Genomic DNA, 17,372 nt, shown 5'->3' on the forward strand with positions numbered 1-17,372 from the left:
ATTTAAAATAACAAAGGTCCTGTATTCAGGAAAAAGGCAGAGAAGAATAACATTGACTACGAGGTGGCCGTCCAGATAAAGCCCTATCAAAAAGTCTGGGTGCAGTTTTCAGTGACTACAGCTGTTCCAACCACGTGCCACAAATAGACGAGCTGAGCTGCAGGTCCAGGGAAATCTGTGGTTTGTGTTGGTTTCCTCCCAGAACTGAGATCATGATGTGATGTGGTCATTCTGGGCACAAAAAAGTGGCTTTGAGAAATAAAAGGATACCGATTTGTCACTTTGCAGTATAGTGTATATATTTTTCTTCGTCTATCCATCTGACATCCATAACCTTAAACAATATCAATCCAGCCATAATTTACCATTTCTCTTTTTTGCCTAACATGCCAACAGCACAAATCAAGATGCACTTCACGATTTGATGACGGTTCTGAATTAGCAAGTTAAATTTAAAAAGTAATCTACTGTCTTGTCTATTACAGTCCCTCTCTTTGTGTCTGCGAGGTTGGTTTGTCTCTGTATTTAACCAAAACACACTGTGCTTGTCCTACGGGCCAGTATGTGTTTCTATGTATAGGCTTTGTTGTGGACAGTATCACTTGACTTGCCGTGGTCTTTCTGTGATGTTGGCCTCATCTTTATATAAAACACAGACATGAATACAAACAGACATACACACACAGACCAAGAGGTTGAGGGACAGTTAATGCTGGGGGGCATCAGGCCTCATCCTCCACATGGTCCAGGTCACATGTTGCTGCCCATTGAGCGGAAATATGGGCAGAGGAAAGATAGTAGTGGTAGTGGTGGAGAGACAGATGTATTGAAAGCTTCATACCAGGTCTCAGGGACATGGAACATCCAAATCCACGGGAACTTGTTCCACAACCAGACAACTGACACAAGCTCAGATACCATTATGGAGCCACAAAAACACAAAAGCGAATGAGGCTACACACGAATAAAAATATAATGAAGTGAACACAACCATATAATGTATGACCGCATATATGTACAAAACATGAAAAAATAAAATAAAATAACATTTCTGAAGTCCCCCCCCCCCCCCAACAGTCAACCTTCACACCAACAAGCAGCGCTCAGCCTCATGTGCTCATTTGATAATTGGGTTGACTTTTTACAAATAGTGGACTATCTTTAATTAGCAGTGCAGGGAATCTGATCAATATTTTCCATATTTTGAGCCACTCAGACCAACATAATGGACTTTCATTTTAGACTCCAGCTGACTGGTGACAGTGCTTTAAAACCTATTGCTAAACATGGCAGCATGACAATTACTCCATTTCTATCTGGTGAAGCTTTATTTAACCTACTCCTTTTTTTGTTTATCGTAGATTTACTGCAGTGCAGTTCTATTTCAGGTTTACTTTGCCATGACCAAAGAGAACCACTCAAATTCACAATATTTTCTGCAATAATTAGTGGAGGAAAAGCAGCCTGTGGCATTGCAATGTTCACTGTGGATGAATATTAAGCAAATAAAAGTGCAAAAGTTTATTTTTGTAAAACTGAAAGTAAAGGTTACAGCTGTACTTATCACACTGCAAATGTAAAAGCAGAAACCTGACAGTGAGACTAAATATGATGTTACATATATTTAAGAACAAACAATATCCAGAATCACTATTGTAAACAGCTGTTTTTAAATATTTGTCAGTATTGACTAATTTAATCACCGTTTTAATTCTATATTGTCAAATACTCAAAAGGTAATAATAATAAAATACATTTTATTTAAATGTATTGTATATAATATATTCATTTTGTAAATATTCATCAGCTAGAAATGAAGCAATATCCTTTGCTTTAAAAGTTAATTTTTTCCCCCCATGTAACTGATAAGACTGATCCTTTTAGATCTACTCTTTCATTTCTAAAATTACATCACTGACAAAATGCAATCTAATCTAATATCTAAGCTTAGAACATTTTTTTTTCATGTTTCACCTATCGTTTCTTACAATACACACCCAGTATTCCAACAAACCAACTGCACAATGCAGCTCATCCCGTAACACTGAGTGTCAAAGGTTTTTTTAAAAGCCGGTCCAGCACATGAAGCCGCATGCAGCAAGACGACATAAAGCTGGATCTGTGCAGGATCCCGGTCACCTGGTGGAAAGATCTGAGCCTGGGGTTCAGCTCATTCATCCAAACCGGAACACTGTGCAGTTTAGGAGATAAATCTGAAACTAGACAAATCCATCAACGGCTCAGTGGGTACTTCCTAAATATAGGAGCAAGAACAGAGACTCTCCTGAAAGTCAAACCAAATCTTGTGTAAACAAAAGTGCCTGCTTTATCTCAAGGCCGCCAATTCACCTTCCAGGGCCACATCAAGTCATAGTTTTGAAAGGTCCTATATAAAAATGTTGTCTTTTATCTCTGTTCAGTGTCTATGTGGACCATTACATGTGCTCTGCCTAAACAGACCTAACCCCTAAATTCAGCGTTTGAACTACAGTGCGGACCGTGTCATATCTAAACTATGTCCCATGTGGCGTTCTGAACTACAGTTCTCACAATGAAATAGACTTCTAGGTTCCTCTAAATAACATTGAAGCCCAGCATCAATACACTATCAGTCAGCTACTGAATTAGTCAGCACCATAAGTAAAAATAGTCTAATCAACAATATCGAGCAGGTTTCAATTCTCTTGCCTATAAACAACTGCAGCCTCCCCTTCAAATTAGTTGTTCCGCTTAGAAGTCAACCAGTGACCCAGCAAAAATCAGCTTTTCCTCTTTTCCTCTAATCAAAAGTCAATAACCAACAACTAATATCACGAGGAAGTCTACACTATCAGTGCAAATTGTGTAAGACTTAACAGAGTGGGCAGCTGAAGAGGCTGGTGATTAAAATCAACCATAACTACACAATAGAAAATATTTTCTGCTAAATCAGACTTTTTTAATATTCTAAACCTGTTAATTCTCTGGATGAAACTCAGTCAGAAACTAAGGTAAATGGGCTTATGTACTGTTTGTGTTGTTCATAAACTGGCCTCAGGGTGGCATCCCTTCTCTCCTGCAGCACACAGCCTTTCTTCTAAACCAACCCTGCTTTTAGCAGCTAGGTTCCCATGGCAACAACAGTCTGTCCATACCACTCCTCTCTCTTTCTCTTTCCCTGTCTCTTCCTAAGCCAGGCTGCACTTGTATCCTTTCATTCCCAGACTCTCCCATACATTAAGACAAACCAGAACCATGCTCTGTGCTAGCTTTCTATACTGTTCTGTGTGTCACTATCTGTATGTTTGGAGGGAGGGCACTGCAAATATACACATATGAAGACAGACTGTTGAAGCGGAACAACAGTAAACATGTAAAGGGCAAAGGGAATAAAGTGAGGAGTATATTGTGTAGAGAGTAGTGTCTAAAGAGAGAAAAAGTTTGTGAATGAGTTTAGAGCTGAACATGGATAATTCTAAGACATGTTATAAGTCATTCAGCAATCAGCAGGAGTCCCATGAGATGAGCCTTTCTATAGTAACAGAATAGAAAGTGACACTTTATGGCCAAGTGGTATCTGAAAAACTGCAGTGATGTTGTGACAGTTTGGTAATGATGCTCCATAGAGGAAGCAGCACATCGTTGACTGACAAAAGTTAAAATTCACAGCACCTTTAAAATACATTAGGGTGATGCTAATCTCTAAAAAAAATTACCAAGTTAATATATTCTTTCATGTCTGTGATACCAGCACATCAGGGGAAATCGATTTGGAGTGATTTGTTGAATTGGTGATTAATTGGACAACAGTAGACAGTAACAAATGAAAAGTGCCAGTGACCAGGTGAGCGCAGGGTTAGAGGATCCACACAGTAGTAGTAGTACTATAGTGGTTTGTCACAAAAAAGTAATATATTTGCTTTTCAGTCAAATTAGATCCAGAACTGATCAACTACAGTCGTAATTTAGTTCCATCTCTACATAACTAACATACGTAATATCTGTTACCAGGTTTTACCTTTCTTTTCGCCTTCAGCATGGTGCAACATCAATGTCAATGGTGTGGAAAGACCAAAAGCAGGCAGTTCATTCAAGGAAGCCAACAAACAACCTACATTATGAGTTGAAAATACTCCCTGTGAAACACCAAGTCGACATTAATGATCTAGCTGCGACAAAGACCAAGTGCTGCAACGCCTTTCTTCACCTTTTGACTGGGCTGACAAGGATCACTTTAAAACACTGCAAAGACAACAGCCAGTGGGTATGTATAATGTATGTTTTACACTTGAGTGAGAGGAAGAAAAAGTGATAGATCTAGGACTATGAATATACTAAATATAATAAAAAAGGTTCACACCACTCTTAAATTGTACTGGTGTTAGTATCGTTGTCTCCTCTAATCTTAACAAACTGAAACATTAAACTTAACAGCTAAACTGACTGGTCTTTGACTGACTGACCGATGACTGAACATATTAATTGGCTGAAAAGTTGCTGACAAGGATCCAACTCGTACTGAAAATGAAGGAAACAACTGCAAAAACTAGGCAGACGGAAACAGCCGAAGGTGTGTCACAGGGGCTAAAATGAAAAGTTGTTGCTGCATGTTAATAAAGCAAAACGTTTAAATACTGACACGCGCGCACACACACACACACACACACACTTGTGTGTGTCCACTTAAGAGTGGACAATGTTCCAACAATAATAAATAGAAACATATATTTTCTTGTCATACTTGTTTAATTTGGTTCCCTTTATCTGCCTTTGTGGCTTGCATGAAAACCCAACCACGTTTTAGGTCATTTATGCAAAAATACGGAAAATATTAGGGATTCATAAACTTGATAAACTATACATAGTGTTCTCTATCTATTTAGTAGACTAGAGACCCTAGAGAATCCTAGGTTATGAGTGCCTACAACAATAAATCATCCAACCAAAGGTGCTGAACCATGGCTTGTGCTTAAGCCAAATGTTTACTTAAGTTAGCCTCCAAGCTTCCAATTACAGCCCAGAGCTCAAAATGTCTCGGCAAACAAACCAATGTGACAGAAAACTAGAAATGTTTTTTTATAAATAGCTTTGTACCCCCCCCCCCCCCGGCCACATTCTACATGAGGTAAAAGTTGATGCTTGTTTGACTAGTGGCCGAAGTAGAGGGAGACCTTTTGCCTGGGTGTGGTTGAACACTGCTAACTGGTAGCCAGGCCTAGACCTGAGCTAACAGCACACAACCAGGGCGAACTCTGAACAGCCACTGAAGGTTTGAAATCACTGTGTGATCCAAAACATGCTAATTTCACTGCTAAACACATGTGGGCATGTGCTTTTTGATGGATTTTGCATGGCTTCAAGTCTGCTGTTGCTCACTCTGATTAGACAGCAAAATGTCTCCTCGCATGTCAAACCCCGCTTTGATCAATCCAGCTACCCCCTCTCTGACTCTAGCAGTGGAAGAAATGGTTTAGCTGTGTGTGTGTGTGTGCGTGCACGCATGTGTGTAGAGGGGGTGGCGGTTGAGACAGAGCAAGCAGGAAAGCATGTGTGTACATTCATACACATATAATGATGTGTGTTATGTCAGGGCATTAAAAGAATAAAAAAGGTATAGACAAACCGTACGTAGCTGCTCACATAGTCAAAAACCAGTATAGAGCCGTTTTATGTCTCACCTTCTGCTACTGACCTTCCCTTTGTTTACAGCGCATTGCCGGGATACTCCCTTTGATTCGGCTGCACACACGTGACCCTTCGCCAATTTCTGCTCTGCAGTGCTGCTGCTAAAAATAGCCTCAGCTTGCCCTGGCTCCACAGCTAGTTTACATAAGCTCTAAGGGGGTGGGGGTGGGGGGAAGAGGGGAGGGGGGGATCCTCAGTGAAGAGAGAGCGAGAAAGAGAGAGGGGTGGGGGTGTCTATGGAAAACCATTCCACAATCTCTGAGCAGGGAACCTGCAGTGCCACTGCTGTCCTCCAGCATTCTGTACTTAGACTCTTCTGGACAACAGCAGGGTGTGTATGTATGTATGTGTGTGTGTGTGCGTGTGAGTGAGAGAGAGAAAGGTATGTTTCTGTGTGTTTAAACGGCACACAGATATCCGCCATTCACCAGCCTCGCTCTGTGTCTCTGTCTGTCCTTTAAAATGGATGCACATTTTAACCCAAAAATAAAACTCTATTTATAGCTACAATTCCATCTTTAAGTGGTACATAAATTCCTGTTTTTCTGTGGACTAGTGTTCATGTCTAGGATGAGCAATAAAACAAACAAAAAAAAAAACCCACCCATATTATATATATATATATATATATATATATATATATATATATATATATATATATATATATATATATATATATATATATATATATATATATATATATATATATATATATATATATATATATATATATATATATATATATATATATATAAATAAAACACACACACAGTACATTTAAGCTATACTACACAACTATACATATTATTCCATGAAACTGCTGGCTTTCAGATGTTATTCAGCTCATTGACTATTGAAGACAGCCTCTAGTCTCTAGAAACAAAATAAAAACACACTGGCAGTGTAGCTAATCTTGTGACATGTAGCATGTTAAGCTGGCCAGCTTTAGGCTCTCTTAACTGTTTCCAAATGCCAAATCAAGGCTGAGAGCTTTCTACACCCCACATCTACAACTTCTACAATATGCATGGTACCATACGACATTAAAGTAAAGTGTGTACAGTTACAGGCTCTGTTGGTAAACCTGAAGATATTAAATGATAATCCATCTGAAAATGGTCTTCTCTCTCACTATTTAGAACAGGCTTCACATAGGAAACTACGCGTGTTCTGCAACATCCTCTCTGCTATCACTTTCTAGTATAAAGAGGGGACTAAGTAGATAGACAGAATGAGGAAGAAAGGCACAAAGAGAGATTCGGTCCCACAGGGGCTCTTACAACCGTAAGGACAGTGATTTGTGGGAGTCCCACTGAGTTTCCAGTATATCAGATTCTCCAGTTCAGTTTAAAACCACTCCTTCCTTTTCCTCAGAAATCATGCACAAAAAACACACAACTGCACAGATATACACAAACACTTCGATAGTGCATCCTTTGATTATTTCTGAGTCAGCTGACAGCAGGGTCATCTGATTTTAGCAAGCAACACAAAGTTTTTTGTTAATCTGGATTAAAGACCATTATGACCCTTTCATTACAAAAGTACTTTTCTTAAGATTAGTGTATTCACAAATAATTAAGATCAGTTGTAGTAAAAATCTGAGTTTATAGAACTTGTTAAACAGTACACAGAGAATTTACCACAAATAGATCTAATAGCGTGAACTGAAACCATATAAGCTATTGTAAGACTTTGTTTACTGGAAATGGTTTTGAAAGGAAAAAAATAAAAAAGACAAGCACACTGAAAACATTAAAGTTAAAAATGGGCTAAAAAGCAGTTTGTAAATTATTCTGGCTCTGCTTCTCCTGCCCTGTCATTTTTGTCGTTGGACTAATAATCCAAAGTTATTTTTCCTTTGCCTCCTCTTCATAGCTTGGATTGTCTATCAGATCTATACTTTTTACATGTATGAATTGTGACTTCAGATTATATTTTTAATTAGAGGAAAAGACAAGAGAAAAACATGAAGCCTAGGAAGGTTTAATGCAACTCAAAGGCTGCTCTGTCTGCCATGAGACAAACGTTCCAGTTGAACATGAATTTCTTATGCTTAAAAATTTCACTCACACACGCACATATCAAGAAGATGGCGGTGTTAAGATACACAAAGAGCTCAGACAATCCTTGGGTATTATGTTTGTACATAAAGTTAGCAAAAACACAAAGAACTCAAGCAATTTATTGGTGGCAAAATAAAGCAGCAGTGACATGCAGCCAGTGTATAAATATCGCTCTCTTGGGCTCTTCTGTGAACAGAAGAGGCTCCTTATTGAGAAGAACCAGTGTTTGTGAAGCGTAGCCCCTCTGTTTCTGTAGGCCCTTCAGGGGCCAGGGCTGGCTGACAATGCCGACCATTCTTAGCACTTTACTGTTCCAGATGACTGTGTCAGTGGCCCCCAGGCTGGTGACAGAGTCCCGTGACCAGCACTACACCCTAGCACCAACTCCAACCCTAGCCTGGGCCATAAACCAGGCCCAGCATAAGATACATCTATCCACATCCAAGATTGTAAGACAGCTGGAGACTTACCTCATCTCAGCCGTAACACTCTATCTGGGTCCATCAACATCTTTAGCTATAATGCCTGTTGCAAATTCTAACATTTCTGATGCAATGCATTTCATTAATGGACTTTGGATGGACTTTGTTAAAAGGAGATATTTTTTTTTGATACAACTGTTTTCTAAATCATCCTACATAGCCAAAGCCTTGCTTCATTATCTGATCTTTAATTCTCTTCTACGTTATTTAATCCTTGTTAGAATAAATGGCACTGGTACCACAAGATGCAATGTCGATGAATAAGTAGAGCAACAACAATCTGTTCCTTGTTTTAGGAAGAAGAGTAAGTCCAGGCCACATCTCGACTCCCTTTAGGTATATGCATTCATATGCATATTTATTTGTGTGTGTGTGTGTGTGTGTGTGTGTGTGTGTGTGTGTGTGTGTGTGTGTGTGTGTGTGTGTGTGTGTGTGTGTGTGTGTGTGTGTGTGTGTGTGCGCGCGCAGTTGGATACAAGATTAATATTGCACCTGAGGGGATTTGATCATGTGATCAGAAAGTACAAGGATGCACTACAGTGAAGATAATACTTGGGTACAACTAAGATGCTCTTTACAGACATGCACCGCTTTCCATTAATATTATTGTAACAAAACATGTTGGCTTCGGGTATGAATGAGCACCTGGAAGGTGCATAAAGATTAATTGATATAGATTACAAGTCACATATGGCCACATCAGCTGAAAACTGCAGATTCAAACTAAATACCGTTAAAAAAAAAAAATAAAAAATCAGTCTAAAATTGATACCCCTCAAAAAAAATGGCTTTTGTGAGTTACTTGTTTGTTTTCTGTTTCCCTGTAGAATTTGTTTGTGTCAGAGATTCAAACTAGCTTCTAGCGAATGCATTCCAGTATAAAAACAAGCCAGAGCCTAGTCCAAAGTGTTAACTACCATTAACTAAAGCCATACTTTTTAAGTATAATAAGGATTAATATATGATGCTATTAATGTAGGAAAGTAACAAAGTAGGGAAAAAAAAAAAAATCAAACAGTCACAATTGAGTCGGAGCCAATTAATATTAACTGTAAACTGAAAACTCACTGGGTACCTGAAGTAAGTTAGGCTATAAGGTTATATCATAAACAAGGACATGCAGGTGTTTAATGATAAAAGTGTGGCATTTGTGATGTTTGCTTATGGACCAAGGTAACATTACAGTAACCAGCCTGCAGCTTTTAAGTGAAAACTACAACCCAGCACTGTATGATATGAAGCAGCAGGTACAGCAGGCACAGTACTATGCAGTTGCTGAAAATTTCCTTTTTTTAAAATTTTTGATGCTTTGATCATCTTTTTAATTAAACTCAAATCGACTGAAAGTAAATAACTTACCAAAAGAAAGTGTAAACCTATAATGAAACACAGGTTGGACCACATAGTCTGTTTCCAAACACAGTCATTTGAGTTTTTCAGTACCTGCTGTGTTGAAATCAAAAGGCAAAGCCTAAGGAATCATAAAGTTGTTGTTTTTTAAAGTATCCATCAAAGAGAACTGGTGTTGTTGATGGAAAATATGCAGAGAGGAAGAGCCCGAGGGAAAGTCAGCAAGCTAGCATTGAGTAGCAACAGACCCTAATGCACTGAAACAATCTGCGAAGTGGCTATCAGCTCCAAACAACTAATCAGTAAAAAAAAAAAAAAAAAGAAAAAAAAAAAGAAGAAATGGTAAAACAATCCTATCAATCTATTCATTGAGACTATGATACCAAACAGATTATAATCATGCCTTTTTAAAAGAATTGAATGGTGCACTTGATCTGAAATTCATACATCATTTATGTGCTGAAACTACACAGGTTTAATGTTAAAACATTTCATATAGTGGATGCTACTGCATAAACAGTCCTAAAATAATTGGATCAAATATTCAATACCTGTCTTGCCTTTCACAGTCTGTGCCACTCTGAAACTCAGCCTATAAAGAAGTCTGGTGTTTAAATATTGACTATTAAAGATCAGTAAGTCAAAAACTAAAATAATCTCACATTTAGAAAAAAAAAAAAAGGTGTTTCTTAAAATTAATCTGTTGTCAGCACTCAAAATGTTATGAAGTTACATTGTTTTTCAGACTAAATTTAAATAACAATACAAGTTTAAGACATCTAAAGCACCTTTCACATCCCCTATGCCCAACCCAGTATCTGCCCTTTCATGTCCCAGGCCTTATTCTCATTGCAGAAACAAACCACAGCTGTATCGTTCAGCTGTGTCATAGCCTCCATTCTGCATTTACATACTCCCTGGCTCCAGCTCCAGCCCAATCTCAATCTAAAGCAGCTCTCCTCTCTCCCAGTCCCTGCTACTGCAACCTGGCATCTCAGTCACAGCACACACCAATACAAAGAGAGCTTCATATCAGCCAAAACAACATCTAACACTGAATTAGAATCACAGACTACAGTTAGAAATACCTTAGTATTGGTATGAACTGTATAATATCTAACAAACGCAGCATAAAGGGGAAAAAAAAGGCAAGACGACTGGAAGTTCAGATTTGCGTGTGGAAAAGTGAGTTTGCTGTTGACACATCCAACGGCACTGCAATGGAACCAGCCAGCTGTGGCTGAAAATAGCTTATAATCAATCAACTGGCAGACACATATCTGTGCTCTTAAAATGTATAAATGTGCAATGCAGAGGGTAGATCAATCGGTGACAGGAGCATCAATACAGACACTCTTTGGCATAACAAGCGTTTGCCATCGGCCTAAACTTATTTCCTGTGCCTCTGTCCAATGGGCTATCCAGCATTTGGCTTGCTGGAAAATAAATAAATAAATAAATCTACCAGCGGAACAAGGTCTGTAAAGGACAACAGATGAAAACAGTAGAAGCATACAAAGCAACTCCATTCAGTTTGAAACACAAGCCATATAAACTAAATGTATTCCTATTAGATGCAACATGATATCTACTGCCTTTGATGGGTAGTTTCTTATCTGCTCTTCCCACAAACAGCTACATGTAGGGTAACTTCCTCTTAAAGAAATCACTCTTATCACATCTGTATTTGAAGACACAGCCTAATTCAGCACATAGCCTATTACACAAACACAATGTTAATACATACAATAAAAATAGCAGATGTGGAGAATGACTGGCCAAAACACCACAACATTTACTAGACAATATAAATATCAAAACACCAAAAATATGTTTTTAAATACAGCCTCAACCCAAAGACATCAAATCTGCTCCCTTCCCTTCAACCTAGTTGGCTGCAGAGAAGATCGGCCAGTGTTTCACTACATCCAGGATAGTGAATCTATTGTTCTTAGATGGTCATAACAATAGGTGTGTGTGTGTGTGTGTGTGTGTGTGTGTGTGTGTGTGTGTGTGTGTGTGTGTGTGTGTGTGTGTGTGTGTGTGTGTGTGTGTGTAGGCCTTAAACACACAGACAGGTCTGCTGCCATGTAGGTCAGAGTATCTATGAATGCCCTCCATTCGGAAGAGTTCATTACCAAGGTTAAAACTGAGAGAGGAAGTAAGTAAGTGAGAGGCCACATAGTCTGACAATTTCCAGACATCAATCAAACCCATAACACTGACAATAGAGGCACATTATGATGTTACTACAAAATAGAGAGGTTCAAAAATTAACTACAAATAGGACACCAGCTACTTCTGGTCTTAAAAAAAAAACATGGCAAGTTATTAGGCTTTTCAATCACAGAAAACAAGTAATTTATCCTATTTTAATATTTTAACTGATAGAATTATGGGATTTCCCAGTAAACTCTAAATGACTTTACTATTACTGGCAACAACACCTAAACTATCAGACAACTGAGCAACCATTCAAACAGGAAAAACAAACAAAACATCTTGCTATAAAGAAAGAGCCACTAAATTAAGAGTGCATGATTATTAACCACAGAATAACTGAAATTCCAGTTTGGAAATGTTAATTAAATGCAATTATTTATCTCCTTCACACTTAAATAAATGATGATTTATTGGTCAAACATGCCACTGGTCAGCAGCAATTAACCAATCAAGAGCAGCAACATATTTTAAAGAGCCAGACATGTGGTGATAGAAGATCAAAAAATTAATAATCTATAGGAGGAAAAGGAATGGGGTCTGTATTTCATAGTATTTCAGATTTAGAACAGTACTTGTATCACAATGTCCAAGGAAAAGTTTAGGCTTCTTACAAGATAAGGATGGTAAGAAGAGCACAGATAGCATTGAGCCCAAGTCCAATACATGCAATTTAAGGCCTTAGATACACTTGGTGTGTGCCAATGCGTACAGGTGGACAGCAGTGTCATCAGCGTTAGGGTTCACACATGGCCTTGCATATGTTGTGCCTGGAGGATTTAAATGGTTTTCATAACAGCAGACCTGGAACTAATTGTCCCTGATGAAGAACAAAATTTCTTCTTCATGAACCATTTTTCTACAACATAAATCAGATCCCATGGCAAAACTGAAAGATGTTAATCAGGGCAGAGAATATGGCAACTCTGACATAAGTTGCAAATAAGTCCCACTATACTGTCCTTTATTCTTGTGGTGAGTCAAAGTTAATGCTGTGATCGTTTGTTACCACCTGTTATAAGCGGGATTAAATCTCATGTACACAGGGTTTATTTCTGATGACAGATACAACTGTCATCTTTACTCGCGTCACAGGACAGCTATATTTTAAGCGCTTTAGCTAGTTGCAAGCATCATCATTTTAATTTATTACAAAGTTATAACAAGGATGTAACAGAAAACTTCAAAGGTTTATTTCCACAGTATTAGATGGCATCATTAGGACAGTGAGATTTTGACTGAAATAAAGACAAGATGCTTTTGTTTTTGGTTTTTTAAACATATAGTGTAGTCACGCTGCACTCACATGGATTCAGTGCAGCAAAGACAAACATGGGCCCTGGACTGTAACAGCTCCACCTTACAGATTCATGTGACTGTTCAACCATTACCCGAACGGCAAGTTGCTTTTCGCCAGGGCAAGCTTATTAATGTTCAAGATAATAAAATGAATGTTCAAGGAATGGTAGATACAGGACAGGAAAGGAGTAAAGAATGTTTGTCTATGTGCTATATCATGTTTAAAACATCTCAATGACATACCCATGGATGGCAGGCTCACTAACCCCTGACAACACAATATTCCTAGTCACTGATAAAACCTTTGCCTTTGTCCAAACCATAAGGGAGCCAAACTTTGGGATGGGAGGGGATAACTTCCAGCTAGCTACACTCCTGAGTCTGCAACATGAACATATCCTCATATTTAAATGTGAATCCAGAGGTGAGTCAGAGAGGAAGCAGAAGGAGGACACTTTGCATATCCAAACTTCCTTTTACAGACAAAAGAGGGGCTCTCCACTGTGTAAAACTAGCACCTTATGGTGACCCATGGTACTGTAGGAGCATACAAACAATCCACTGTCCAAAGACACATACATTTCTGTGTGTTGCCACACTACAGTTATCAGTATTTCATAACTACAGTTACTAAATTCCAACTATATTGATAAACACTTATACCAGTGATAGCCAAAATGATGACCCATTTAGATTCTGTCCAAACAGTGACTGACATTTAATATATTATCTACAAAGGAATATTATTTTCAACTCCAACACTGAACTGAGAAATAATTTCAATACACATATCAAAAAAAGATTACCAAACACAATGAATAATGACATATACGTATAATTTTCCAGGGGACAAAAACAACTGTTGCTCACCCTGCCACACCCAGTGCAAACATATCTCTGCCACAGTCATATATGACATGACACAAGCACACACACACACACACACACACACACTGCAGAGTTGTCACCTCAAATGAAACCCAAAGAAGATGGACACAGATGTGAAAATGCTTCACAGGTGATATAAATAAACCATCTGACTTGTCTCGCTTTTTGTATATAAAGGAAGCATGGATTATTGATTAAATCATTTATGCAGGTATGAACAATCTTTTGCAAACCTTTTAGGTATCCAAAGCAAAAAAAAAAAAATCTTACCAGAGAATAACTTTCAAATTTTAAACTCACTATTGTGCGCAGTCGATGAGCTGGTACTCATTGGACCTCTCAAAGCATGCCTTCACTCCTTCATCGTCCCACAGCTTCTTTGCATGATCAAAGAACTCCTGAGGGGAAAAAACATTAAGAAATAAACAAGAGACCATAACATATATTAGGAAACATACAGATCTGCAGTACAATGGTGTGATGGAAAGGTCAGGGGCCTTTAATTAAAGCAAACAGTGTCACGAGAGCTGAGACAAACACACTACACATAGATTTTAGAAGAGGGAAATCCAACCTAAAGTTGCTTAAACTAATAGTATCCATATTTTTATCTGGGTTTAAAAAGGAGATTACTTGTCTTCATTTAAACCATCAGACAGTACATGTGTAAGCACTTTACTGCTACTAAAACTATAAAACTCAGAATGAGTCTTCTAAAAATGTGATGCTATGTTGCTGAAACTCATGCTGCCACAATAGGCACTAAATAAAACAATAAACAAATGTACAATTCCATCCAAAGTCCATTTTGTGTATGCATAAATCAAGAGAAACTGATCACACACACACAGTTTCTCAACACCAAATACCAAACTTAGTTACATACACACTTGTACCCGGCACAATCACTGTCTTCTGGGTCTGAAGAACCTGCTTGAAGCCTTGCTCAATCACCACCAACAGCAGGAGCAGAAACAGTAGCAGAATATCTTACTCAACAGGTATTGTTTCTCAACAAACAGCTACTGGGTACAAAGAGTGGACACAGCTTTTCAGAGTTTGTCAGGTTTGGTACTATTATCAAGCAGACACAAAGACCTAGTGTATGCTAAAATCTGTGCTTACAGACTCACAACTGTTGAGTAGACTGCTATTCTTTAAGAACTGCAAAGTTACAGCACACAAGTCCTGTTAAACCAGAAATTTTTGTTTTTACATTTTTGTTTGTTTATGGATTAAACAAACAAGATATAAAGTGCTGACATGTGAGCTTTAAAGTTGTGAGTAGGCATTTCTTTCACCATGGACAGAGCCAGGTGAGCCGTTTCCCCTGCTTTAGTCTCCATGCTAAGTGAACTACAGCTGTAGTTCTGTATCTAATGTAGACTGGGAAAATGTTGACCTACCGCTTTCAGTACAGAAACATTCCAAAACTAAAAAAACAAAACATACCTGTGCTAAAATGGACTCAACCAATCTCTCATAAACGAAGACTCTTAGCAGCCAAGTTCCATAGGATCACACGTAAAGTTTTTTTATTAGAACATGTTAATGTACTTTGCCTTTACAGAGAGAATTACTGTAAGCTTAAAATATAATATCATATTTTATAACACAGCTATTAGTTATTTTACAAAAAAAGAGTAGTCTACTGATCATCATTCATAATTACTGTTGAGATAATTAATTAATTACCCCTGTTGGATATGACAAACAATAGCGAAAATAAATGGCAGATTATTCAATAATAAACAATTGGTTGTAGCCTTAAATTATTCTCACCTTAAGTACAAAAAATAAATCTAGCACTGCTGCTATGCAAACCATCTATAATCATAATGCTGTAAATGGCTATATATGATGTCAGTGCTTGAGCTGACTTACTGCTATGGACAATAGGGAGCATTATGAGGGAAGAGCGTCTTATCAGTGACTTTGAGACATTTCCCAGGACTCTCTTTATGCTCCCCAAAAACATTATTGGGCTTACATCTCTCGTCACCACCTGTCCACATGTCTTTCAGATGGGCTCCTCCTCTAGCCTAGAACCACCATATGACCCTGCGCTTAGTACTGTCCGTGATCTCTGACTGAAGAGATGGTGAAAGTAGCCCAGAACCAGGGAAGGATAAATGATGACATGCTCAGGGGAGATCTCCTCTCGGCAGATCCGGTGATTAAGTTCAACGTGTAGGAAATCCACTAATCCAGTCGGCAAAGAAAGTCTCCCAGGTTGAGACATTAATATTTGTTCTGTTTCGTTACAAATGATGGCTCACTCATAAATTACGAATAAGCCAAACACTGGTGCTAACATGTTAGCTGTGTTAAAATGCAGCCTCTAGACCACAACAATTTGTAAACACATCTTTTTCTCTCCATTTTGGCTGCTCATCCCAGTTGAAAAGGCAGTTTTCTTCCCCTAAACCGGATTTTCTAATCCAACCGACCTATGGAGTGTGTAACTGTGAGACCGCCAAATTGGCATGGTAGTGTGTAACGTGTACATGAAAACAGCACCGGTAAAAACGTTGTTATATCAGTATCTAAAGAGGTGGCAGCAGTAGCAAAGCATTTCACTTTGAAAAGCAGTTGGAGTTCTTTGTCTAGGAAAAGAATTTCGATTTGCTTGTTCCCTGATTGTGATCTGTGATCTATGACAAAGCCGTAACTCCAAAATTCTCGTTGTCTGCTTGCTATAAACAATGTGCGGAGTGGAACCAGAAGTAATATATGTTTCTTCTTTACTTGTTTTCTGAGGTTGGCTCTGTTGTTAGTTGTATCCATGCATGCTCAGTAGAATAGGGATCACATGTTCTCCCATCGATTAACATTTTATTGTGGAAGGCGGTAAATGCAAAAACAAAGGAACCACCTGGAACATTTTAGAACATTTACAGCTTAATGTATACATAGTCTTGGTTTCACTTTAACACAGCATTTACCTGCTGCCCTATTTGTGCCATATTTGCTTTCTTGCCTATATTTGCTTCCACTTCTGCCACAATCAAACTTTAACGCCCACCTTAAGCAATATCAAAACAGTCAACAGAACTGATTACATTCTTCTGTGGATCTCTTCGTTTTTTTTACATCAGCAGTCATGGGGGGCTTTGAAAACTAAAAGAAGGGCCGGACGAAGCTAGCAAGCATTGGGACTTGAAGCGGCGAGGTTGGGGGGTAAAGAGTGGAGTGGGGGGGAGCAGAGTATAGACCTCAGGGCTCTCTTCCACAGAGGCGTGTGACACTGGGCCTTTGAATAAATGCAGTGTGTGCTGCAGTGCCCTACAGAGGAACTGATAACACAGAAAGAGACCAAGAGGGAATTTGCTTTAACACACGCTTTTTTAACTCTTTCCTCTGCTTTTCCAATTCCACTTCCCCTCCACAAACATCCATCAGA

At 38.5% G+C, this 17,372-nt stretch overlaps 1 protein-coding gene across 2 annotated transcripts in view; it reads right to left on the reverse strand.

Moving 5' to 3' along the window:
- Window positions 1-17,372, reverse strand: part of gnal (guanine nucleotide binding protein (G protein), alpha activating activity polypeptide, olfactory type) — a 47,171-nt gene that overhangs the window by 12,531 nt on the left and 17,268 nt on the right. For both annotated transcript variants that reach the window (XM_067475481.1, XM_067475482.1), the window contains exon 5: window positions 14,270-14,367. In XM_067475481.1, the coding sequence (XP_067331582.1) occupies window positions 14,270-14,367 (98 nt within the window). The remainder of the gene's footprint in view (window positions 1-14,269; window positions 14,368-17,372) is intronic.

This window comes from Channa argus, chromosome 14 (genome assembly GCF_033026475.1).
Source record: "Channa argus isolate prfri chromosome 14, Channa argus male v1.0, whole genome shotgun sequence".
Lineage (NCBI taxonomy): Eukaryota > Metazoa > Chordata > Actinopteri > Anabantiformes > Channidae > Channa > Channa argus.